The 26,048-nt window shown below is 43.0% G+C and overlaps 1 protein-coding gene and 1 non-coding gene across 2 annotated transcripts in view; both read left to right on the top strand.

The window, feature by feature from the left end:
• The window catches only part of TIMD4 (T-cell immunoglobulin and mucin domain containing 4), a 31,069-nt gene extending 12,973 nt beyond the window's left edge, over positions 1 to 18,096 (top strand). Inside the window, exons 5-8 of the mRNA XM_010855272.1 lie at positions 13,597 to 13,643; positions 15,190 to 15,283; positions 16,631 to 16,670; positions 17,657 to 18,096. Of these exons, the coding sequence (XP_010853574.1) occupies positions 13,597 to 13,643; positions 15,190 to 15,283; positions 16,631 to 16,670; positions 17,657 to 17,729 (254 nt within the window). The 3' untranslated portion in view covers positions 17,730 to 18,096. The remainder of the gene's footprint in view (positions 1 to 13,596; positions 13,644 to 15,189; positions 15,284 to 16,630; positions 16,671 to 17,656) is intronic.
• TRNAG-UCC lies at positions 16,282 to 16,354 on the top strand. The gene has a single exon. It is a non-coding gene; the product is annotated as a tRNA-Gly (tRNA).
• Positions 18,097 to 26,048: the final 7,952 nt, after the last annotated feature.

Here is a 26,048-nt window from a genome sequence, read left to right as displayed (position 1 = left end):
CCAGGCAAGAACACTGGAGTGGGTTGCCATTTCCTTCTCCAATGCATCAAAGTGAAAAGTGAAAGTGAAGTCCCTGAGTCATGTCCAACTCTTCACGATCCCATGGACTGCAGCCTACCAGGCTCCTCCACCCATGGGATTTTCCAGGCAAGAGTACTGGAGTAGGGTGCCATTGCCTGCTCCGACTTCTCTGCCTAGAACTTCTCTGCCTAGAACATATCAAAATGATGAAGTCTTGACCTCTGTCCTTAAAGGAGTGGGAGAGACAAGCTTATGTGGAGCAAACCACTATCCAGTGGGCTTTGTTTTGGGGTAGAAGTATGAGGAGGTGCCCTGGGGACCCAAAGAGGGGAGAGAAGGATTCTAACTGGGAAAGGAGGGCCAGCATGATTTCTCTCAAAAATCCTTGAATTGGTTCTTCATGGATGAGAACATTTCATTGAGCAAAGTGAACAGGCAGGGAGAACAGCCTGAGCAGAGATAGGAGGACTTATAGGAGCATGGAATCTCTGATTATTTAAGAGTCTAGTTTAGTCTAGTGGAAACTGGAAGCTAGGAGTGGCCTAGGTTCTTAAAGGACTGATTAATGGGCTGAAGAATTCAGATTTTATTCCAGGGTTCCAAGGAACCAATTCATGTGTTTGGAGTAGAGAATGGCATTTTCAGCTCTGTTTTGGGAAAACTCGGTCTGTAAAAAGTTTTAGATGTACAGGAGAAGAGTAAACCTGGAGGCAGAGAGGCTCCCCAGGAGGCTCCTGCTGTTATTCAGACAGGAAGGAGTGTCTCGACTAGAATGATGGCAGCAGTAACAGCAGAGAAGGGACAGTCAGAGCCATTTAGGGTTGGAATTGAGAGGACTTGGTGGGTAGAGTAAGAAGGAAGGATGATTGAGTCTCTGTACTTGGGAGATTAGCTGATGTGATGGGCTCACTGGTAAAGGAACCCCAGGAGGAAGAGTGAAAATTGTTTCGGTGATCTTGAGTTTGAAGTGTCCCTGAGAGATGTCTAACAGGAAGTTGGAAATGTGGGGCTGGGCAACCTACAGATGCCTCGGTGGGGATTGGTGTCTGATGACTGGCACCTCCCTCTGGTCAAATATCATTACTGTGATGATACAGTGTAAGTGCTGAATAGGAATTTGCCACTATACCAAAACTTTTATACATTCCATCTCACAGGGGAGAGTTCAGGATTGTCGATATAATTTTGGAAGTCATTGATAACAAATGACAGTTACTGAGTGCTTTTAGGAGAAGGCTGGGCTTGATGCCATCAGTGCATTATCTCATAGTCAGGCATTGTTCAGATATGTGAGGAAGATTGTACTGTTACATTCGTTATAAAGGAGAAGAAATTGAGGTATGGAGAGCTTGAGACATTTGCCAGAGTTTGAACTCCAGGTCTCCTGGCTGTTGAAACTAAGCTCTTAAACCCTTCATCTGTTGTCTCATTGGCAGAGGGGATACCTGAAGATCCTTTGGCATTGTCTAAATGCACTACAGGAATGGAAGGATGAAGGCAGACACCCCACCTCCTTACAGGAACAAGTACCATGAGAGAGGATGTAGTGAAGGCAGAAAAGCCAGCTGAGGATGCAGAGAGAGCCAGCAAAGGTAGAAAGGAGTCCAGGAGACAAAGGTTATGGAGTGTGTAGGTAAATATGAGGGGATTCTAAATGCTGGTTAGTAGGATGAGGTGTTTAGACAGTGACCATGAAGGAAACAGGGTAAGCTTGTGGGTGGACACCCTAAAGTCCAATGCTGAGCAATTGTCAGAGAAGAAATATTAGATGTTCTTTCAAGGAGTTGGAGGGTGAATATTTAGAGAGGAGGCAGGGTGAGAGAGAAGGCTTGTCCTGGTATAGGAGAAAGAAAGGCAATCAAAAACGGGAGAGGCAAGGTTTGTGTCTTGATGTGGAGACGGGAGACAAGGGAGTCAGGTTGGTATAAATGAAAGGCGGAGCACAATCAGATCTCACATTGACCTCCCAGGGAGGTAGGAAAAGACTGGGAAATCTTGAACTTTGGGCTCATCCAGCCCATCTATACCAGGCCAGGCCATGGGCTGGAACCACAGGGAACCTATTCAAAATATAGATGGCCCTACTCTGTCTAAGACTTGCAGAGCAAAGTAAGTCAGAAAGAGAAAAACAAATATTGTATACTAACACATACACGTGGAATCTAGAAAAATAGTACTGATGAACCTATTTGCAGGGCAGGAATAGAGCACAGACATAGAGACTGGACTTGCAGACACAATGGGGTCCGAGAGGGTGGGATGAATTGAGGAAGTAGCATTGACATATATCTATATATATACACTACCATGTAAAATACATAACTAGTGGGAAGCTGCTATATAACAGGGAGCCCAGCCTGGCGCTCTGTGATGGCCTAGAGGTGGGGGATGCAAAGGGGGAGAGAGGCTCAGAAGGGAGGAGATACATATATATCTAATGTGACTGGCTCACATTGCTGTAAGGCAGAAACCAACACAACACTGTAAAGCAATTATGCTCCCATTAAAGACAAAGCAAGCCAGAACAACCAAAGATGTGCAGAATGAGGACCTCTAAGAGTCTAGGGGTAGGTCCAAGGACCTGAAGCCCAGCCCTGGCCCCAGAGGGCATACAGGAACTGCCAGTGTGGTAGACTCTTTATCCTGCATGGAAGGAAACAGGCACAGAGGCACAAAAAAGATCAAATAGAAGACGAAGTAGGTCACACATAGGACTCTCTTCTGGCTCCTGAATCAGAGCTGTCCCGCCTTCGCTGCACTATTTTCTTGAAGCCAAAATTGAGCCCTGTCAGAACTTGACACTGTATGGGCCCTCAGTTTATCAAGGGCATAAAGGACTTGTGGGAGGAATTGGCAGCAAGTTCAGCAGAAGGAAGAAACGAAGACAGGGGATGAAGCAAAGCTCATTTTCACTCACAAATGCCGGTGTCAAGAGGGAAGAAATTGGATGCAGCTGATTTCAAAGGCAACATCTTTTGCGAAGCATTAGCTGATTTGTTTTATCTCTCAGGCCCAGTGCTGTTCGTGCGCTGGAATCAGTTGGGAGGCTGGCAGTCTGGGGATAAAGGAAAAAGGACAAAAAGTGGATTCTCAGGATGCTTTTCTCAATAGTGTTACATTCTACCACCCATACAAATGTTTTTTTTCTTTCGTTAATAAACTTGGAATTGAATCGTGCAATTCTAGCATGTAACAGTTCGCCTTCAGAAAGGCCAACCATATAAGATGTGTCTTATTTGGAGAGGCATGTCTGTGGTAAGGCAATCAGAGAGTGAAAATGAAATTACATACCAGCCACTGGAACTAGAACTTGGAGCTGGCTCTAAGAGGGTCCTCACCCATGGTTAGCCAGGTGAGCTGGGTGATCACTGCAGACCACAGTGTCCCTTGGACACCAAGTCAGGCACTGGAGACATCCCTGGTTTCACAGGAGGGTGGGATCAGTGGATAAACCACAGCGAGCTCTGTGAAGAGGTGAGGAATCCGTTCTCCCACTGTGAACAAGTCAATGAACAAAGGTACCAATGGTCCTTGGGGAGAACCTCCCCACACTTGTGGAATCTTAACTCCTGTGATACCCAGAAGCAGAAGAGGAGAATGAAGTGGAATTTGTAATCAGACACCATTGTGCTACCTTTAGTAGCATTGGGCACTAGCTTTGCACCTTTGGGCAAAATACGAGACCTCTCTGGGCTTCAGTTTCCTTCTCTTTCAATAATTCTGCCCAAGTTTACTTAACTCATAGATTCATTTTGAAGTCCAAATATGAAAATAAATGTGAAAGTGCTTTGTGCATTTTCAACTACTTCCCTTATTGTATCAGCAGCAGCAGCAATATCAATAATAATTTTTAGAATCTCTTTCCAGAAACTGCACCCATCTAGACAGCAGAGGGCTAGGGTTCAATTCCAACTGGACCACTTCCCACTGTGCCATGAAACAGCATGGTCAGTCACCCTCCAGCACTGATCTTTTCAGAGCAAGTGTGTATGAGCTCTTGCTATATATTCCGAAGGCAACAGAACCCAGAGCACAAGAGCTTGGGCTCTGCAGGTGGAAAATCCTGGCTCTGAAGTTGCTTTCTGCCTTCCTAGCTGTCAGTTGAGCCAGTCGTCTGACATCTCGAGGCCACAGGACTCCCGCTGTGAGATGAGGACACTCCTGGTGCCTAGCACAGAACACTCAGAGATCAATCGTGGAAAACACACTGAGCTGGGCGTGAAGTGAGCACTTGGTGCCTGGCACCCACTTATTACTGCTGTTGCTAATAATCGAGAGGGCTCTCTGTGAAATGTGCACCTTGCCCACAGTGAAGATTTATTGATCAGCTGGTGGGGGCAGAGCAGGGATAGGCATTGCCCTACAGAGAGGAGTCCAGGGATGACGTCTTGTCTGTTTCACTGAGACGTGCAGATACCAGCACGTGAAAGCAGGAGCCTGAGGTGGTGACTCTGGGCTCTCCCAAGGATGAGGGTGTTTGTGTTGCTGGAACATCCTTGGAGGCAATGGAAGTTTGAGGCACAGTTTGGAACTGGGTGACTCTTAAATAATGATGTTCTAGAATCTCTGGTGTCCTTTTGTTACCTCACCTGTGTGGAATGCAAAGTCATCGTTTCTCCCCTTTATGAACCACTTTGGGCACTGATACTAAATTTTCTCTCTGTTTCCTTTCAAAATCAAGTAGATCCTACCCAATTTTGCCCTTGGAGGTAAGGAATGCCAGATTCACGTAGGTGATGCTCTGTTGATTGATTGAAGTTCATAGTACTCTTGTTGATCATTCAGAGGTCTCCCAAATTTAAAGAGAGCATATGAATTCAGTAAATGACTCTTTCTATTTTCAAAATGTGTTTTGAAATTCCAGATCTGTCTTAGTGCTGCCAAGTGAGGCCAGAAAATATGGGTTGTGGTCACTCACTTTCATTGTTACTCATCACTGTGAAATCCTGAACGAGTGAAACTGTCTCTCTAGATTTAAATTTTTCTCTTGATTAAAACAAGGGAACCAGAGGAGATAATTTTGAATTTCTTTCAAATCTGAAATATTCAGACTTTGGATCCTTTTGCTGTCCTTTGGAATTTTAAGGCCATACCACAACTAATCCACAAGGGGGCAGCATAAGCCAGCTGCTACCTATGAAAGGTAAGAAACTTTTCCGAAGCCTTGAAGTTGTCTCTTTTAAAATTCTGCTGCTGCGGCTGCTGCTGCTGCTAAGTCGCTTCAGTTGTGTCTGACTCTGTGCGACCCCAAAGAGGGCAGCCCACCAGGCTCCCCTTCCCTGGGATTCTCCAGGCAAGAACACTGGAGTGGGTTGCCATTTCCTTCTCCAATGCATGAAAGTGAAAAGTGAGTGAAGTCACTCAGTGGTGTCCGACTCTTATCAACCCCATGGACTGCAGCCTACCAGGCGCCTCCATCCATGGGATTTTTCAGGCAAGAGTACTGGAGTGGGTTGCCATTGCCTTCTCCTTTAAAGTTCTAGAGGTGTGTTAAGATTGTATCATGGAACTGACTTATTTCAGAGTTAAATTTGTTTTAAAAGTAGAGACAGATGAGTCCCAGTGTCTATGAATTCAGTAATGAGTCTGCATATGTAATATATGCACTGAGAAGATAGTGCCAGGTAATTTCTGGTATGAAATTCAATGGTTAGAGCATTCATGTTTTCGAATAAGATTTTAATATGCCCTTATTCTTTTCTATTAGAGTGGTTACCATCAGGATTTTTTGAGTCATTCAGCGTTGGGTTCAAATTTCCTTTTATTGTCTGTGTTACCTGAGGTAGAGTGATTTAAATGTTCAGCCTCAGTTTATACATCTGTGAAATGGGTTTTATAAGCACCAAAATGAAATAAGTTACATGAAGTGCTCATCCCTACGCTAGGCCTGCTAAGGTGCTCAGTAACTGATTCTGAGAGAAAGGTTCTAGGAATTTTGAATCACATTTCTGCTAAAAGACTAGAAATAGGGGCAATTTTCAGAATGGATTCTCAAAAATTTTTCTAGCCTAAAAATTCAGTGCCATTCCAGAACTGCACAAAGCACATGATTTTATTTGAGTGAGAAAGTGGGGTCTAGTCTACCCCCTCAGACATAAAACCACCTTGAAAGGAACTCTCTCGTCATCTTAGGGTCTGAAGGCTTTCAAAATTGTACTCAAAACTCATGGCATTCCCTGCTTCCACAGACACTGTTTCTGGACTGGTAGATTCGCTTACCAGTAGTCAGCAAACTTTTCTCTGAATGGCCAGCTAGGACATCTTCAGGCCTCACAAGCCTCCGTGCTGTCCTCTGCCTCAGCTACTTACCCCTGCCCTAGCACTGCAGGAGCACTTGGAGACAGCACATACGCAAATGATGCCTCCAGGCTTCCACAGCACCGTATCAATGGACAATGAAATATAAATTGCCTGCAGTTTTCCTGTGTTATGAGTTCTTCTTCTTTTGATTTTTCCCCCCCAACCATTAAAAAATATAAAAAGGATTCTTGACTCTGAGGCTGTGCAAAAACAGGTGGCAGGGGGATCTGGCCCTTAGGCCACCCTTGCAGGGCTCAATCTAGACTGTCCAGATAGTAGATGCGTTTCTCAGAAAGGGCAGCTGTGAGTTTATTTCCATAGGTTCATTTTCCAGAGCGTGCACTGAACATCACCCGCTACCCTAATAGATGAGAAGTCCTCTGAAGGGAAAGGCTGTTTCCATGCCATACTGTTAAAGTTTAAACTTTATTTTTCATGTTACAAAAATAAATACATGCTCTTGTAAAAGAAAAAAGTTAAAATTATAAAATGGAAGTTTCTTGTTTTTCAAATATTTCCCCCAATCCTCGCCCTAGTGATTGAGATCAAGGGATAATTACTGTAACAGTTTGGGCTATGTCCTCTCAGATCATTTTTTTTTTCCTTAACAACATAGTATAACAGCAATTAAAAAAAAATTCAAATTGTTTTCAGAATCATTCTCTCTATATTCTTTTAAATCATGCTTTAAAGTTCATTCAACATTTTTTTTCAGTAAGTCTTTACTGCCAGGCTACTACATATCATGCATGGATCACATAGACCTATATAAAATGGCTGGTATTTAAGCCATTAAAAAAAATTTTTTTTATTTTGAAATAAGTTTGGACTCCCACAGACTTGCAGAAAACAGTACAGAGAGATCTATACGTTCCTCCAGCTTCCCCTAGTGGTAAGATCTTACATTACAGTGAATTATCAAAAAGAAGAAATTTACATTGTTGCAATACGATTAACTTGACTACAAATTCTACTTGGATTTCACCAGTTTTTATATGAACCCACTATTATAAAAAGCATATTTGACCTGTAAAAGCAACTAATATGTACATCCTATTTCACCTTTCTATTCCTCAGTATTCAGATCTTGAGAGGTACCTTTTTTCTAATAGCACCACAAACCCTTTCTTTGGCTGCGGGTGAATGAGTTTCTAACAGCTATCTTCAAAGTTTCACTTAGAATGTCACTGTGGTCTGGCTTCAAATAAATGACACACACCCCAACAGTTTTCCCTTAACTCAGGCATTTTGCAAGGTTTCTAGTAATTAACACAAGATACATAGACTATTTTGAGCTTCCCTGGTAGCTCAGTAGTAAAAAATCCATCTGCCAATGCAGGACACAAGAGTTCAATCCCTGGGTTGGGAAGATCCCCTGGAGAAGGAAATGGCAACCCATTCCAGTGCTCTTGCCTGGGAAATCCCATGGACAGAGGAGTCTGGCGGGCTACAGTCCATGGGGTCGCAAAGAGTCAGACACGACTTATCGACTGAACAACACAGAACATTTTATAAAGTTTTCACATTTGAGAAAGTTTAGAAATCATTTAAAGTATTAATTTTAAAAATTGAATTGCCTACAATATCTCCACTCACAGTCAGCTGTAGTTAGCCTTTTGGATTTCTTTTTAGGTTTCTTTGGGGAACAAGAGGTATGTATGTGTTTGTATATATATTTTTAAGTATTTATGTACTCATTCCCTATACTAAGTATAGCTTTATATCCTTGAAAAAATTAGTATGTAATGATAATTTTCTCAGGTCATTCAAATACTTTGTAAAAAATTATCCAGAGATATAAAGGTTAAATGGGACATAACAAAATCAGTTGGCGAAATAGCAGCATTTTCAGATGAATAAACTGTGGCTTAGAGAGAGAAAATATCTTGCCCAAGGTCACAGAGCCAGGAAGCCTGGGGGAAATAATTTAGTGGTGGTAAAGCGTAAGGGAGGCTGATTGGCAGTCTCACTGTGCTCTGAGGTCTAGGGTTGATTTTTTAACAGAAATTCCATTTTATCAGAGTACCCATGCATACCCAGAACTTAAGAGCCTAAAATTAAACCAGCTGCTACAGCTGCTGCTGCTAAGTCGCTTCAGTCGTGTCCGACTCTGTGCGACCCCATAGACGGCGGCCCACCAGGCTCCCCCGTCCCTGGGATTCTCCATGCAAGAACACTGGAGTGGGTTGCCATTTCCTTCTCCAATGCATGAAAGTGAAAAGTGAAAGGGAAGTCGCTCAGTCGTGTCCAACTCCCAGCGACCCCATGGACTGCAGCCTACCAGGCTCCTCTGTCCATGGGATTTTCCAGGCAAGAGTACTGGAGTGGGGTGCCATTGCCTTCTCCAAATTAAACCAGCAAACCATACTAACTTACAGTGAGAATCAAGCTGCCAAGGGGTCCCAATTATGGTATTTTTTTGTGTAAATACGTTCTCACCTTGTAGGAAAATCAGGTATTAATCAGAAGCATCGGTGAGTACATTGACCTGGGAAAAGCATGGTTAATTTTTAAGATTCTTTTGTTGTTGTTATTACAATTTTACTAATTTAAGATAGATACTACACATATGTGGCCAAAGCACAAAGAACTTGTAAATAAAAAGTAACTTTCCTTTCATCCCTTGTGCAGATCCACTGTTGTCTAGGAAGATCTTAGAGGCCAGTGTCTCTGTCTTAGTTTTCTGTTGCTGTTATAAGAATTTACCAGAATGGTAGTCCCACGGACAGAGGAGCCTGGTAGGCCGCAGTCCATGGGGTGGCAAAGAGCTGGACACGACTGAGTGACTGAGCATGAGTGGCTTAAAACAGCACAGATTTTGTTTACAGCTCTGGGAGGTCAGAACCTAAAATCTCGATTGGGCTACTTGGCTTCTGAATTCTCTAGGGGAGAATCGAATTCCTTGTCTTTTCCAGCTTTTAGATGACACTTGCTTTCTTTGGCTTTGGACCCATTCCTCCATCTGTAAGTCAACAACATAACACCTCCAAATCTTTCTCTCTGACCTTTTCCCATCATCACGTAACCCAATTTTGGCATTTTGACTTTCCTCTTATAAGGATACTTGTGATTGCACTGGGACCACTGGCTAACCCAGGATAATCTTCCCATCTCAAGATCCTTCACTTACTTGTATTGCGAAGTCTCTTTTGCCATGTGCATATCACAAATTTCAAAGATTAGAACATGATAACTTTGGGTGTCGTTACTCTGCCTACCATAGTCTCCAAGCAACTCATTCTTTCCCTCTTGACCAGAATAACAATGTATTACAAGCGGTAAAACATTTATTGACAATTTGTTCAACATACCTCCACCTAGCATGTACATGCTGAAATATATCCCTCCCGGATAAATGTTGCAACGATTCAATTTAATTAAATACAAACAGGAGCTCTCAATTTCCCCACTCCCAGTGGATGGCCTTGCACAGCCCAGGTAAGCACCGAGCTCTCTCTGGAGACCACTGTTCTGGCCCGTCCCTTTTCTAGATTGAATGCAAATCATTATACTGAGCATTCCTTCTTGCCTCAGTGCAACATGCAGTTTACATGGTCCAGTTGTGCTTGAACTCCACTGTAATAAGGTTGTTAAGAGCATAGATGTTGGTGTCCATCTGACAGGTTCAAATTCCAGCCCCACCACCTTCGACCTGTCTGACCTTGGTCACATTGCTCAACCCTTGGAACCTCAGTTTTTTCACTGGCAATATGTGACAACGTCTTGCCTGCAGGGTTATTCCTGATGATTAAATTTTCAGTGGAATGCTAGTAATAATATGATATTAGATTAATGCTCTTTTGAGCTTAAATGCCAGGCCTTTCAATTCCATTTAGTCTTCTCACATGTGCTCAGCACCCATTTCCTGATTCCTTCTTAGGCTTTCTCATCGTTTGTATGTCGGTTCCCTTTCATTCCTGCATCAGGTTCCCAGGACTATGGTAATAGTATCACAAACCACGTGGCTTAAAACGACAGAAATCTATTCACTCACAGTCCTAGAGGCCAGCTGTCTGAAGTCCAGGTGTCAGCAGAGCCCTGTCCTCTCTGAATTCAGGCCCTGGAGGAGAGTATTTCCTTGCCTCTCCCAGTTTCTGGTGCTGTAGGGATTCCTTGATTGATGGCAGCATCACTCCCATCTCTGCTTCCGTAGTCACGTGACCTTCTCTGCCTGTGTCTCCCTGTGTCCTCTTCTCTTCCTAGAAAGATACCAGCCATTGGTATCTTTGAGGGCCGCTCCTCAATCTTGGATGACTTCATCTGAAAATCCTTAACTAATTACATCTGTAAAGACCCTCTTTCTAGATAAGGTTGCAAGATGAGGTTCTGCTTGCACATGATTGTTGAGGCAGTCAGGTCTGCCCACTGTGTTCGCAGTGCCCTGTTATCTCTGCTCTTGGTTCTTAATGAATTCACTCCCTTCTGAAATGCCCCAGATCTGAAAATGTGGGCACTGCCAGCACAGTGGGCCAACCTGACCGTTTTCATGGGTTAATAGCCGATTGTTATAGTCTCAAGACAAAGAAAATTCCTGCTGGAAGGTTGGAGTTAGGTGATTGGTTGGGGCACTAAAGGATGTTTACTGGAGTGTGCATCTTTGCCTACCTGAAAGTCAGGAAGCTTGTTAGTGATGATCAGGGGTGCTTTCGGCAATGGTTACAAAGGGGCTCAGTCAGTTTCAGAGATCACCTTGGTTCTGGGCTCTGCTTCTGTGGCCTAGTGCAACTCCTTGCACCTGTGGCCTGGGGCAGGACTCAACAAGATTTTGGGAGGTGTGGGGACAATATTCCACCTACTACAGTTGCCCCCTGACAGAATTGCTTTTCTGGCAAGTTCTGGGAGGCCCCTGCCTTCGCCTGAATGTGCTCGCGGCAGGATTCAGGGCCTTGAGAATGTAAAGCCAGCATAACACAGAAGACAAGAAACCGTAGTCTGCACCTGACTCCCACCCCTGCCGTTAGCATTGCTGCTGTTCACGAGGAAGAAAAGCCAACCATCGATGTGTTTCTTGTTGCTTTTTGGTGTGTAACACTGCAGTCCTATGAGGGCTTCCATTGGGGTTTCTGGCATTTTCAGAAGAAAGAGGGGGAAGAAAAGGAGAGAGAAAGAGAAAGTACTGTTTGGTATCACTCAGCAGTGTGTGTCTCTCTTTTTTAAAATACAGATTAATTCTGACAAAACTGACCCAGGCTGGCTTTTCTCTTCGATGGTTTCAGTTTTGGGCTTACACATCACAAATGATTGTAATACAACAGGATTTTGTCAGACCAGGGTAGGAATTTTGAATATTTACCTGAAATTTCCAGCTCTAGGGAATAATAGCTAGGAGAAAAAAAACATTAACTAAGTTGTAGGACATGAAAACATGTTGAATTTCCCGCCTCTAAGTTTTCTGCTCTTAGGCATCCTACAAGTCACTTTCGCTTGAAACATGCTCTCTTATATCAAATTATAAACCTTATAAAATCTGTCACATTTCTCCTTTTGTCTTGAGTGTGAAGAAGCTTGGGGGAAACAGTGATCAATTTCAAGAACGATTAACCTGGATATTTGTTACATTCGGGCCTCCTCTATGTGTGGCTCTGTGTTTGGCTTCTATGGGAAGTTTTTCTTGCACAGATGACTTTGCATCCCTGCCGGACAGTCTCCTCTGCCCTGGGACCCTGCTCTCACTGCCTGCTCTCTGCCTGCTTCCTATTCCTTCTCCTCCACCTCCTCTGACTTCCTCTTTCTGAACACACAGCGCTTGGGTTTCTTGTACTCTCTGCTCCCTGGTTTTTATCTGCTCCCTGGATCCTGATGACTCCCAAAGCAGTACCTCCAGCTCCAGCCTCTTCCCCAGTTTGATTCAGATTCAAATCCGTCAGCTGCTTATTATGCAAATAGTGTTTGCATTGTTCCTGGGGTACCTTCCATCAGTGACTCTAAATTTGAGCTCCTCACCTTTCTCTCCCTGCCTTGCACATCTGCTCTTCCCAATCTGCTGACACTGGGTAGGCAATGGCCCAGTGTCACGAGGACGAATAAGCTTTCAAGTTATCTTAGACTCATTTCAGTTCTGAGACTAACTCAGCTTTGAGTTATCTGAGACTTATCTCTTCCAGGAGATAGTGAAGGACAGGGAAGCCTGGGGTGCTGCAGTCAGTCCATGGGGTCACAAAGAGTTGGAGACGACTTAGCTACTGAACAACAACACTTCTCTAATGTGCTGTAAATTTCATGAGGGTGGGGTCATGCCATATTCATCTCTACATTCTTATAATACCCAGAACCATGCTTAGCATTTGGTAGATTCTGTTTTCTTGGCTGAACTTAACTATGTTATAAATAAATGATTCCATGTCTCAGCTTAAATTTCACATTCTCAAGAATGTGACCCTCGAGAGGTCACATTCTTATGATATATCAGCCATCTTATGATATATCCCTCTGACATCTTATACTATTTCTGCCCAGAGTTTTGCACAATTACTTTTCCAGCTATTCACAGTATTTGTTTAAATTTGGTTGTCTGTCCTAAGTTATAAGGGACTTACTAAAGAGCCTTTACTGGTGGCTCAAAGATAAAGAATCCACCTGCCAATGCAGGACACAAGGGTTTGATCCCTGGGTCAGGAAGATCCCTTGGGGAAGGAAATGGCAACCCACTCCAGTATTCTCGACTGGAATTCCCATGAACAGAGGAGCCTGGCGGGCTGCAGTCCATAGGATCGCAAAAGAGTCAGACAAGACTTAACAACTAAATAACAACTAAGTTGTAAATTCCATTGAGAAGGTCGATAGTATGGCTAGAATAGTGCATGGCCTATTATAAACACTTAATAAAAATTTGTTAACCGACAGACTGAAAAATTTTCTTTCAGGATAAAAGTCCTGAATTTACTACTGGTGGTTAAAGAAAATTTAGATTCAATTGCCTGGTGACTAATTGCCTAATGACTCACTCTACCCATCTATAAAATGGAGATGCTCCTGGGGGATAAGATTAGACAGCAGATGAGCTTTAGATAGAAACACATCAAAATAAAAATGGCTGTGGTGGATAAAATAAAATTTAAAAAAAAAAAAGGAAAAAAAAACTATACCATAAGTATTTGTTAATGGCATTAAAGATAATTTGAAAATAAAAAAATAATAAAAATAAAAATGGATAAATAAATTAAGCAAAAAAGGAAAACCAGGATTAAAAGATTAAGCACATCAACTAAAATGTTTCAGGTGTAACATTTTATTCTCCCATACAAAATATAAGCATTATTTTCTCTTTCTCCTCAGCACCTGAGACATCATTTCTTGTGCAAAATGAAGTCGAACCAGAACAGGTAAAACTTTGTGTGAAGTATTTTGAAGCATATGACTTAGAGTTTTAAAATCCACAATAAACGTTTGCAGAAATGGATTAGGGGGAGCATATCTATCCACGGGCAAAATGCATTACAACTGTTATGAAATAGTGGAGGATTTGTAGACACTCGTGGCAGAAATTACACTGATATCATCACTTCTATATGTATAGATGCTTTGAAAAGAAAAAAAGAAATATATATATATATATAAACATTGAAACTATTATGTGGTCCCTCTGGTGGCCCGGGATTAAGGACATCCTACAGCATCAACATCTGTTACCAGCATTCCTCTTATTTTCTGAGCTTATTCGTCATTCATTTTTATTATTACAAAAGTGATTCACCACAGCTTCATGGGAATCCTTCAGGCAGTATAAACAGCCTATAAAGGAAAAGTGAAGGTCTCATCCCTTCTTCCTTCTTCCCTTTCTCTCTCCTCAAAGAGAGGTGATTGTGCCACGTTTACTGCCTTGTAAGAGAAGGGACTGAAAGTAGAAGGGATGCAGCCTGGCCTGGCCAATGGGACATGGTGTAGCCCCCAGGGAACTGGATGCTGCTCATAGAATGGTGCTTCTCAGACTATTTGGTGTCAGGACCCCTTTATATTCCTAGAAATTAGAACTGAGAAATTAAAAACAATATGAATTCATTAAAAGGGATAACAAATATGTTAATGCAAATAATATTTTATGAAAAATAAGGACATTTTCTCAGGACTTCCCTGGTGGTAGAGGCATTACGACACTGTGCTTCCAATGCAGAGGGCATTAAGTTTGATCCTTGGTTGGGGAACTAAGATCCCACATGCTTTGTGGTGTGGCCAAGAAAACAAAAACAAATAACCTAGTTTTTCCTGAATGAAAAAAAATATTAGTGAGGAAAGTGGCATTGTTTTACAAATTTACAAGTCTTATTAATGTCTGGCTCAGTAAGGGATAGAGGCTCTCACGTCTGCTTTCATATTACATCATCAGAGCCTCAACACCTTCACATCACAGATCATGCGATTGAAACCTCCGGGAAACTGCAATGCAGGTCTCATGAAAGAATGACAGTAAAAATAGCAAATAATGTGTCCTGAAAATCATTTTGATCTCATGGAGGGATCCCCTGGCTATACTTTGAGAATCACTGCTGCAGAAAATTTGAAATCGAGTTCCACTTTCTCTTTTACCTGGTTACCTCTAGAAGTCTAAGTCAGCCAGGAGAAGAACTGAACAGGGTAGGTTGAACTGAAAGGATTTAGGCGATGGCCGGCCAAGTGATTCGACAGTGGAGAGCACAGCTCACAGCAATCTGCCTGATGCTTAAGAGTTAGGAAAATTTGGGGGCTCTGGGTAAAACATTTCAGATTCTCCAAGATTTTTTTTTTAAGTTTAACTTTTGTAAGGCTGGCTTTGTTCTTGAAATGCACTGGGCAAAATGTGGTGGGCTGCAGTGAGAGGGTGACTGACAGGCATGCTGGTGATGGCAAACAGGGAGGATGATGTTGGGAAATGAGTGGCCTGTGTCTCACCAGATAAGAATGACCAGCAACTACGATCTGCTCATGATCATTGCTCCGTCCCTGGGATTCGTGCTGTTGGCATTGCTTCTGGCGTTTTTTCTTCGAGGTAAGGAGGGCAGGACCAGGTGGGGTAAAGCCTTTCAGAGTTTTGGAAACTCCAGGAGAATCTAAGAGCGGATGGATTTTGCTTCCTGCCCCTGTCTGCTCTCCCCCGCCCCATTCCTTAGAGCCCCACTTCTATCATTGCCCTCACCTATCAAGGAGGATAACAGGTAAACTCATTCTCCCTGAGATGCCAAAGGCTTTGAACATCATCTGATAATGTTTATGTTTTGAGAAAGAAAAACAACATAAAATAAGAGCACCTTTGTTTACTAGACACTTACTCTGTTTGTTTTCTGATGCTGTATTTTTGACATCTCCTAATTCATTTCATCCTCCTGACTCCCTTAAATGGCAAGTACTGTCTTATCACTGTCTTGGGGTGGAGGACTCTTCTGTTTGGGAATGCCTCCAGGTAGAGAGCCGTGAGTCATCCTAGTCTTATTTGTTTGCTTAAAGTAAAACTTCCTCACCTAAGATCCAGAGAGAGAACTCCAGGGAATCAGTAAAATCCTTGAAATGTTCACATTTTTATTTTTCAGGGGGTAGGGGCCATGATTGTCATTAGATTCTCCAGCTGGTCCACAACCTTGTATCTGCCCTCCCCCATCTTCAAAAAAAAAGTTTTAAAGCAACGCATGAGGAAGCCATGAACCAGGGTTTATCGTTTCATGCAAAGTACAGGCACATAAAATGGTCCTGTAAAAATGGGGGAAAAAATTTCTCTATAGTCATTAATAGAAGCTGGTAATGAGGATCTCTGACTAGCAATAATCATCTCAGCCTGTTTGAACAACAATAGTGAAACTTATGTGTCTCTACACCTATCCCTAGTGAACACTGCAAAAGGAAATTTGGAGCTTAGTGGACATTTGCCATTAACCATCATACAAAGTCATGTTACAGTTTGGGAAATTCTGGGTGTATGTCCTAAGGAAGTGTTTTAACACCCAAGTGAGTAATTGAATTTAAGTAACTTAAGAATAAATCAGCTTAGGGAATTCCCTGATGATCCAGTGGTTAAGACTCTGCACTTCCAATGCAGAGTGCACAGGTTCAAACCCTGGTCAGGGAACTAAGATCCCATAAGCCATGCTGCATGGCCAAAAATAAGGAACTTAAAACCGTTGTCTATAATGTTGGAACAATCTTGTAATTGGTGGGAAGTAATGAGAGGCCAAAAGAAGCAATCATCTGATCTGGGAAGGGAGTGGCTTTCTCTGCCAAGTCCAATTCCTAAGTTTCCACCTCTGGACCACCTCTGCTCTTCATAAGGTTGCTTTGTGCTTCCCCAGCATTTCGTTCACATAAGTACAGCTGCTCTGCTTCTAACATGGCCTTGTCTTTTCAGGGAAATTCGTGAAAGCCAATTGTTTCCAGAAACACACCAGGTAATTCATCTTGCATGACTGATTGCTGTAATGATTGTACAAGCTGTTGCAAATGATCAGATACTATTCAGTGGTTTAATGCCTTGGGCTTGCATTCTGATTAAATATAGAGCTGGAGAGACGTGGCCTTAGAGGTAAAAAAGTTATGGGGATTCAGTTTGCATTAACCTCCGTCTTGGATAACACTGTGGTATTTGTCCAATATGCAAATATACTAGCAGCTTGCATTAGCAGAAGTATGTCGCACAGAAGAAGGAAAGTGATACGCCATTCTACCCATTACTTGCTCAACTCTGGGTGACTCATTTCAAAAGGTCATTGTTAAACTAGAGCTCATTGAAGGAATGTTGGCAGCGTGGAAAATGACAAAAACATAAACAGTTTCATTCCTGGGATTTAATTCCTCTACCAAATTAGGCCACAGGACCAGTTTTTTGTTTTGTCTTTTTTTTTTTTTTTTAAATTTTATTTTATTTTTAAACTTTACAATATTGTTTTGTCTTTTTAAAAAAACAGTTTGAAGAGTCTCTGGAAAGTGATTTTGCGTATCTGTCCTGTTACATAGATTTTTTGGAAAAGAAATGAAAGGATTTTGTGTAAACTGTGATTAAGAACTGGTTTTCACTTAATAATTGTATCATTACTACAATATCTATAAATAAGTAAATATTAGTAAGTAGGAAAATTGAGGGTTTAGCAAGGTAATTCTAAGTCATACTTGGAGATCCTCCTGGTAAACAAACACATTTAGATAATGTTTTTATGTTTTGCTAACACAAGAATTTTAAATCTCCTTATTATAATAGATAGGCAAAGAGCCTTTTATCTCCTGTGGCCTCAGTTTTCCCATCTGTGAAATAAGAGGCTTGGACTGGATGGACTCTGGGCCCTTTTTAACTGCTTGGTTAGTCATTTTGTAATTTAGCAGCATCCGTTGGTTGCTGGTCTTGGTGTTCTCATCAGCAGGCTCTCTTCTCTCTTTATAGGCTAGACAATGTTGGAGAAGGTAAAGATGTCCTCAGTGGAACAGAAGATGAAGATGGTCTTTTCACACTGTGATGTGCCCCTTTTTCTTAGGACTGACGATGTGGGTATGACACGTGAATCATCAAAATAAGTCTTAGAGTTTTTTTCGAATCCGTCTATTGCACTGGTGTCACTGATGCATCTTGCTTTAGTTTCACAAGTGACAGTTATCTTAGAGACCACACTGTCTCTGTCTCATGGTTTAACCTCTGTAGTGTCACTGCTGTCGTAGTGACACTGTGGACTTGCTGTGTCACAAGTCCACAACATACTTGAATGCCTTCAGTGACAGTGAACTCACTATTGCACCTAAGGAAGTCCATTCAATCTCAGGGCACTTCTGAGACTTAAAAACATTTAAAATAAAGTCTGTGGAATCACACCATCATTTTGATGTACCTCTAAAAGGCCCAGATTTTCTATTATTTTCCATTCACAATTATGTATCTTTAAAGATGGTGGCTCATAGGTTAAAGCGTCTGCCTGCGTCTGCCTGCAATGCGAGAGACCTGGGTTCGATTCCTGGGTCGGGAAGATCCCCTGGAGAAGGAAATGGCAGCCCACTCCAGTATTCTTGCCTGGAGAATCCCATGGACAGAGGAGCCTGGTGGGCTGCAGTCCACGGGGTCGTGAAGAGTCGGACACGACTGAGCGACTTCACTCACTCAAAGATGACCATAGTGTCACATCTTAATTCTTGCTTGGGGAATTTGATTTTGGAAACAGGCAAGAGTTCATCACAGTAAGGTAAGGTGAATAACATGGATGTTCAAACAGGGCCAGTCCCTGGATGATGTGACTGAGGCAGTCCAGATCAGTTTCTCTAAGTATATAGTCCATGGGAACTGGCTCCTCAGTAAGAGCAGGTTTATTTAAACACTTTCAGAGCCAGTAGCATGAGGAACCATGGAGAGAGGTTAAAACAAGCAGTCATTGACTGAAAGAAAGAATGTGCACCTCAGTGAGAGGCCTCTGGCTGGGAAGAAATGTGGAAAGTCAGCTGGGGCTGAAAGAAATTTGCCGGAAATACTTCCTGGTATGTTTGGGGCAGTAGACACATTCATGAAACAGGTGCACAGTCTTTTCAGGTAGCCATGCTTTATATTTTGACTCTCTTGACATTACTTTAAGAGAGGGAAAAAGTACCAGTCTTAACACTTGACCACTACAGCCTCTAGATCCCTCCATTGTTGGTTCACACAAATAGAGCAGTTAATAAAAGCACCCCCTCTCACCCAAGCACTTGGAGAACCACCTGCCCAGGGCAGCCAGCCCTCTGCCTGGCTCACCTGGTGCCAAGAGGAGAGGCAGGGTTGGACTAGTAAGGAAGGGAGGAAGGAAATAACTAGCAGCACACGGGTTGCTTCTTTATTAGGCTTGGCTTTCCGCCCTGTGTTAACTCAAAATACTGGAAATGACCAGCAGGCTCAATTGAGATTTAGAACCTGGGGATGGGTAGGTGGGGGGCGATGGATCTAGAATCAGGTACAGGGCTTCAGTGTCCCCATCTGGAAAATGGGGTGGGACTGGATGACCTTGTACAGATGGTCAGGTTTTAATATTTTCTGGGTTAATGAGACACCCCATCCTAACTTAGCTCATGCTCCCTACCCACCTTCCCAAACCACCACCAATACCACCACCGACTTGGGTCTGACTAGAAAAGATGACAGCAAATACCATGCTCCCTAAACCTAATATCTCAGCTCAGTGAGTATATTTGTGTCTTGCCAGGAGCCATCTACTATCTTTTCCCAAGTATGTTTCTGACCCTTGATCAGATTCAGAAACACTTAAATGAGTAATCACAGTATTTTACAAATGATAATGTCCTCCAGGAGCCTCTAGATAGTAGCATTCAACCCTATCTGAACACTGCAATTATCTGGGGAATTTTTATGTTGATTCCTGGGTTCCACCCTTTAGGAGGTTTCTTGGTAATTGATCTGGGGTGTGTGACCTGGGCATCTGATTTTATTTTTTATTTATTTATTTTTAATGCTCCGAGTGGTTGGTGAGAACCACTGCTCTCGCTCTGTGGTTCTGAAACTGGGCACTTCAGACCAGCAACCTAAGCATCTCCTGGAACCTGTTAATTCCACGCATTCTCCTCCCCACCTCACACCTACTGATTCAGAAACCTCAGAGAGGAGCCCAGAGATCTGTGTTTTAATTTGTTGTAAGTTAAGATGTGCCCTAGAATTTGAGAACTATAGTAGTAGTAAAAGTCGATCAGTCGTGTCCGACTCTTTGCAACCCCGTGGACTGTAGCCTACCAGGCTTCTCCGTCCATGGGATTCTCCAGGCAAGAATACTGGAATGGGTTACCATTTCCTTCTCCAGGGGATCTTCCCGACCCAGGGATCGAACCCGGTCTCCTGCATTGGAGGCCGACACTTTAACCTCTAAGCCACCAGAGAACTATGGCAGCATATAATTTCTAACAGGAAGGTGGAGATTTTAAGAAAAGACTCTTCTGTAACCAGGGCCCAGTGATGATTGGCATGGCCACAGAGGTGGGGTGGGGGAGGGGTGTTAGTTTCCAGCAGCCAATGGCCAAGGTCCCAGTGGAGTCATCAGCCCTCAGTCAAGCTAGCATTACTTTCTGCTGGATTCTTAGGGTAGCTTCTAACTACACTCACCAACTAAGCTCCTTTCCCTCTCCAATTTGTCCTCCATGCTGTGGCTGAGGAATCTTCCAAAAGCAGATATGAGATTCCTGTCTCCTATTTTCCACACAAGGGGACTTAGAGGAAACACCCTTAGGCTCTACCCCAGGCTGCAGTGGGGAGCTCAGAGGCCAGGCAGCTGATACGAGGAATGAAGATGTGGGAGTGAAGTAGCCTAAACTGACATGGAATGTTGTGTGTCCACTTGCAGGCACTCACACCACACTTAGTAAATAACATCCTCGAACTGGATGGCCACAAACTGAAACAAGGCAGCCAGTGTGAGATTCAAAGGTCTAGGGGGTGGAGGATGGGAATCACAGGATAAAGAATGAATACATCCAGAATTCTTACCCTGAGACTCATTGATCAGAGCAGGCGGTTGGGGTACTGGTTCCTCTTTCCCTCTCTGTGCCATCAGGATGAATTGGTAGCATCTACAAACAACCCCCTAGTATCTACTGTGTGGTTGGCCCAGAGGAGAGAATCACTTCCCTCAAGAAGCCTAAAAATTTTAATGTGACAAAACCCACATAGGAACCATGTGTCATGTTTGCGTTTCCACAAGGAAAGACTTTAGTGGAGACAGAGCTCTGACAGCTGTTTTTACACGGTAGGACCACAGTCAGACCTTGAGGATTTAGAGCAGCCTAATTCTGCAACCTGGACCTTGGCCTTTCTAGGCTAAGTGAAAGAGATCACATCTCATCCTTAGAAGCATTTGCTGTGTTCCAGGGTCTCTACCACATTGAAACATATACATTACCGTGTGTAAAATAGATAACTAGGAGGAAGTTGCTGTATAACACAGGGAGATAAACCCTTAGTCTGTGTCAACCTTGACAATCAAGAGGGGACATATGTGTGCTTATAGCTGATTCTCTTGTTCTATGGCAGAAACCAACACAACATTGTAAAGCAATTATCCTCCAATTAAAAAAATGAAGGCAAGATCACTGGATCCTCACAGCCACCCAGTGAAACAGGTATATTATTCTCGAGAAAACAGAAAAACAAAAAGAGCTGAAAGACTTTGCTCATAGTCCTACCCCTGTGACAGAGCTGGTCTGGAACCGGGCCTGAAGGACTCCGTGCTCTAACCGCTACCCCGTCCTTCACCATGACAGCCCTTGTAAGATTTCACACATTTAAAACTGCGGCATTGACCGGAGTTGGTCTGAATTAGATTTTAGTTGACTCAGATCCAGGGCAACCTGAGAGTTATGATGGTTCTCCAGTGCCAACCCCTTTATAGCTCAGTCTTCCCCAGTCCCCATATTATTTACTCAGAGTCTATTTGCATTTGTGGAGGAAGCTGCTAGTGGAGAAGCTGGCAGGAACCTTAATGAAGCCAGGTGGGACCCATTGAAATGGGAATGTGTTGAACTAAGTTATGAAGAAATGAAGCCAGCTGTCAGCAGGCTTAATGAAAGGTTAACAGAAATCCTGCAATGGGTGGCTGGGGAGACTCTGTCTCTCTAAAGAAAACAAAAGTTGAGAAGTGGGTTCCCTGCCTGGAGGCAAGAGCAGAAGGAGGAAGCCGCTTGTAACCCGAAAGGCTGGGTCTGAGATAGAGTTTCATTTAGATTTGTAAACATGTTACAGTCTCAAGAAAAAAAAAGAAATAAAGAACTGTGAGTTCTCAGCTCTCTGAGCATCAAAGGCCAGCAAAGGGAAGTGTTCCTGAATATGAGGAAGCTAACGCTGCTGAGCAGTATCCTGGGAAGCCTTGGAGATGGCTGCTCCCAAAGCAGAAGGTGGGTTCACTGTCTGTGCTGTTAATGTGTACTTCTGCAGAGGTAGCTTTATTCATGTTGCATAAGTCATCGGGGGATGGGGAAGCAGGAAAAGCCCTTCACATCCTTCTATTGAACTCCCATTTCTTAGTTGCTGAACCTGAGGCCCAGAGAGGAGGAACTGGTTACCAACGGGGCTATATAGAAAGCCAGTGCTAGAACAGAGAGCTAAACCACAAACCCCAGATTCATCTGTACATACTGCATGCTGTGCTCACTTATGTCTGACTCTTGCAACCCCATGAACTGTAGCCCATCAGGCTCCTCTGTACATGGGATTCTCCAGACAAGAATACTGGAGTGGGTTGCCATTTCCTTCTCCAAGGGATCCTCCTGACCCAGAGATCAAACTGTGTCTCCTGAGTCTCCTGCATTAGCAGGCAGATGGTTTACCACTGGGGAGCCCCAGGTGATAGGATAAGAGTATCTATGGCCATATGATAATCTTCTCAGAATTTTCTAATTCCACTTGGATCTGCTTGCTTCTTTACTCTTTTGAAGTCACATTCTTTAAGCTCTTATTGGGCCTACAACTCACATTTCTTTCCCTTATGCTTGTCTTTCCCAGCACACACTTGACCCTGTTGGACTCCCTCCTGTTCCTAGAAAGGAGGAATCGGATGCTGAAGTGCAAAGCTTGACTGTTGCTTTCTTAGAGCTGCTGCCATTAACTAGAGTGACCAATTTGTCCCAGTTTTAAGACTGAAAATTCTGGCACACAAGAACCTTACCACCTCGGTGTCCGACAAACTGGGATGGTTGGTCAGCCCAAGTACAAGCAACACTCCTTTGAGTTCCTTAATATAGTGTCCCTGCACTTGGCTTTACTTCAGGCATTATTATTATTTTTTTTTTTCTGTGACTTTGCAATTGGACCCAAGGGGAGTTTAATTTCGGAATGGTGGCCCAGACTTAAAGAATATGCCTGCAAGGCAGGAAATCCTTTGTCAGGAAGATCCCCTGGAGGAGGGAATTGCTCCCCACTCCAGTGTTCTTGCCTGGAGAACTCCATGGACAGAGGAGCCTGACAAGCTATAGTCCATGGGGTCTCAAAGAGTTGGACATGACTGAGTGACTAACACTTTCACTTCCAGCGTTATAGACTACTAAATCTATATTCTAAGACCCTTGTTCTGCAAAATGTGGGCCTCAGACAGCTGTTTTCATCACCTGTGAGCTTGTTAGGAATGCGGAATATCCGTGGCACCCCAGACCTTCAGAATCTGCATTTAAACAAGACCTCTGTGTGATTCATATGCACATTAAAGATCAAGAAGTACTTGTCCAAAGCACTGATCTTCAAACGTGTCTGTACACTAGAACATTGTGGGGAACTTAAAAAAATCCTGAAGCTGGATTCCCCTCTGCTCTCCTGGTTTAATTTCCATGGGGGAGACCTGGGTTTCAGGAGTTTTGAAAGCATCTCAGGTAATTCTACTATACAGCCATGTTTGCAAAGCACTGGTCTACAGGGAGGGCAGCTTTGCACCAGAAAGCAATATTGCTAATTAATCAGGATAACTCTTGGCCTAAGTCACAAGTTAATGTGGGTCTAGTACCCCCATGTGAGTTTGCTCCAAGAAATGATCAATAAAATTTCTCAAGAAGATCTGCAATGACAAGATAATGACCTCAATGTCCCATTTACTGTCGACAAGGCCCATTAAAGTAATTAAAAACCAAGATATAATATTTGGTCTGTGGAAAGTGATAATGAGAAAACAGCAAAGATAAACAGAGAAGGAATGTCTGGAGGGGCAAGGTGATGCTATTAATCTGTTAAGAGATATCAGAGGGATAATGAGATGGCAGTAAGATGACAAGGGACATGTGGAGAAAGGGTTCAGTGGAAGCCTTTGTGTCGAAGAAGCAACTTGGTCAAAGGCAAGCCTGTGCCCTTTGGCACCTAATTGCAACAGGAGTCCCCGTGTATGTGTGAATTTGGTGACAGGAGTACAATCACCAAGCACACACCTTTGTAGAAGGCCACTGCTAGTTACAGGGAATGGATATCTTAGCAGTGACACCAGGTTACTGTTGATCGCAAGGAACAGTTAATGGTTTTAGTGCTTTTCTAAGTATGTGAAGATGCAAGAATCCAAGTTCATAAAAATTTCCCCCTGAAAATATCTAATTATCAGAAGGCCTGTTCTGCCCTTTTCCCCAGAGAACAGAGTACCTCATTCCTGATCTCTACCCTGAACTTCCTTTGGATATGTTAAAGATCAGCAGCCGGAGGGCCAGTTACTCAATCCTTGTTGAGCCAGATGGGGAGTGACATTCTTTAGTTGACGATGAGATGTTAGAGTCTTTGTGACTTTCCTTGACTCTACCCTCTTGATCCCAAGATGGCTGCCACAGCTCTAAAATACCCTTCCACAAAAGCATCACAAGCAGGAAGGAAGAGGTAGATGGGAAATGTGAAATGGGACTTTCCCCCTGATATGATACTTACCTTTTTTCAAAAAGGGAACTATTTCTTAGAATCAACCAGAGAACTTCCCCATATATTTCACTGCCCATACATTTCACTGGGTCACAGACCCATCCTTTAGCAAGGGGAACTGAAAGCTGTCTGGGACCAATTTACACCAATTATTACAGGCTATGCACACTGCCATTCAGGCAAAACTTAGGATCAGTCTACATGGAGAAACTGGGCATAGTTGTTGGGTAATGCTGAAGAAGCGGAACAGTTCTATGAAGACCTACAAGACCTTTTAGAAATAACACCCCAAAACGGTGTCCTTTTCATTATAGGGGACTGGAATGCAAAAGTAGGAAGTCAAGAAACACCTGGTGTAACAGGCAAATTTAGCCTTGGAGTACAGAATGAAGCAGGGCAAAGGCTAATACAGTTTTGCTGAGAGAACGCACTGGTCATAGCAAACACCCTCTTCCAACAACACAAGAGAAGACTCTACACATGGACATCATCAGATGGTCAGCACCAAAATCAGATTGATTATATTCTTTGCAGCCAAAGATAGAGAAGCTGTATACAGTCACCAAAAACAAGACCGGGAGCTGGCTGTGGCTCAGATCATGAACTCCTTATTGCCAAATTCAGATATAAACTGTACAAAGTAGGGAAAACCACTAGACCTTTCAGGTATTGACCTAAATCAAATCCCTTATGATTATACAGTGGAAGTGAGAAATAGATTTAAGGGACTAGATCTGATAGACAGACTGCCTGATGAACTGGTCAGAGGTTTGTGATATTGTACAGGAGACAGGGATCATCCCCATGGAGAAGAAATGCAAAAAAGCAAAATGGCTGTCTGGGGAGGCCTTACAAATAGCTATGAAAAGAAGAGAAGCGAAAAGCGAAGGAGAAAAGGAAAGATATAAGCATCTGAATGCAGAGTTCCAAAGAATAGCAAGGAGAGATAAGAAAGTCTTCCTCAGTGATCAATGCAAAGAAATAGAGGAAAACAAGAGAATGGGAAAGACTAGAGATCTCTTCAAGAAAATTAGAGATTCCAAGGGCACATTTCATGCAAAGATGGGCACAATAAAGGCCAGAAATGGTTATGGACCTAACAGAAGCAGAAGATATTAAGAAGAGGTGGCAAGAATACACAGAAGAACTGTACAAAAAAGATCTTCATGACCCAGATAATCACGATGGTGTGATCATTCATCTAGAACCAGACATCCTGGAATGTGAAGTCAAGTGGGCCTTAGAAAGCATCACTACGAACAAAGCTAGTGGAGAGGATGGAATTCCAGTTGAGCTATTTCAAATCTTGAAACATGATGCTGTGAAAGTGCTGCACTCAATATGCCAGCAAATTTGGAAAATTCAGCAGTGGCCTCAGGACTGGAAAAGGTCAGTTTTCATTCAAATCCCAAAGAAAGGCAATGCCAAAGAATTGTCAAAC

The sequence above is a fragment of the Bison bison genome, unplaced genomic scaffold, assembly GCF_000754665.1.
Source record: "Bison bison bison isolate TAMUID 2011002044 unplaced genomic scaffold, Bison_UMD1.0 scf7180017864363, whole genome shotgun sequence".
NCBI classification, from domain to species: domain Eukaryota; kingdom Metazoa; phylum Chordata; class Mammalia; order Artiodactyla; family Bovidae; genus Bison; species Bison bison.
This window is presented reverse-complemented; position numbering and strand designations above follow the sequence as displayed.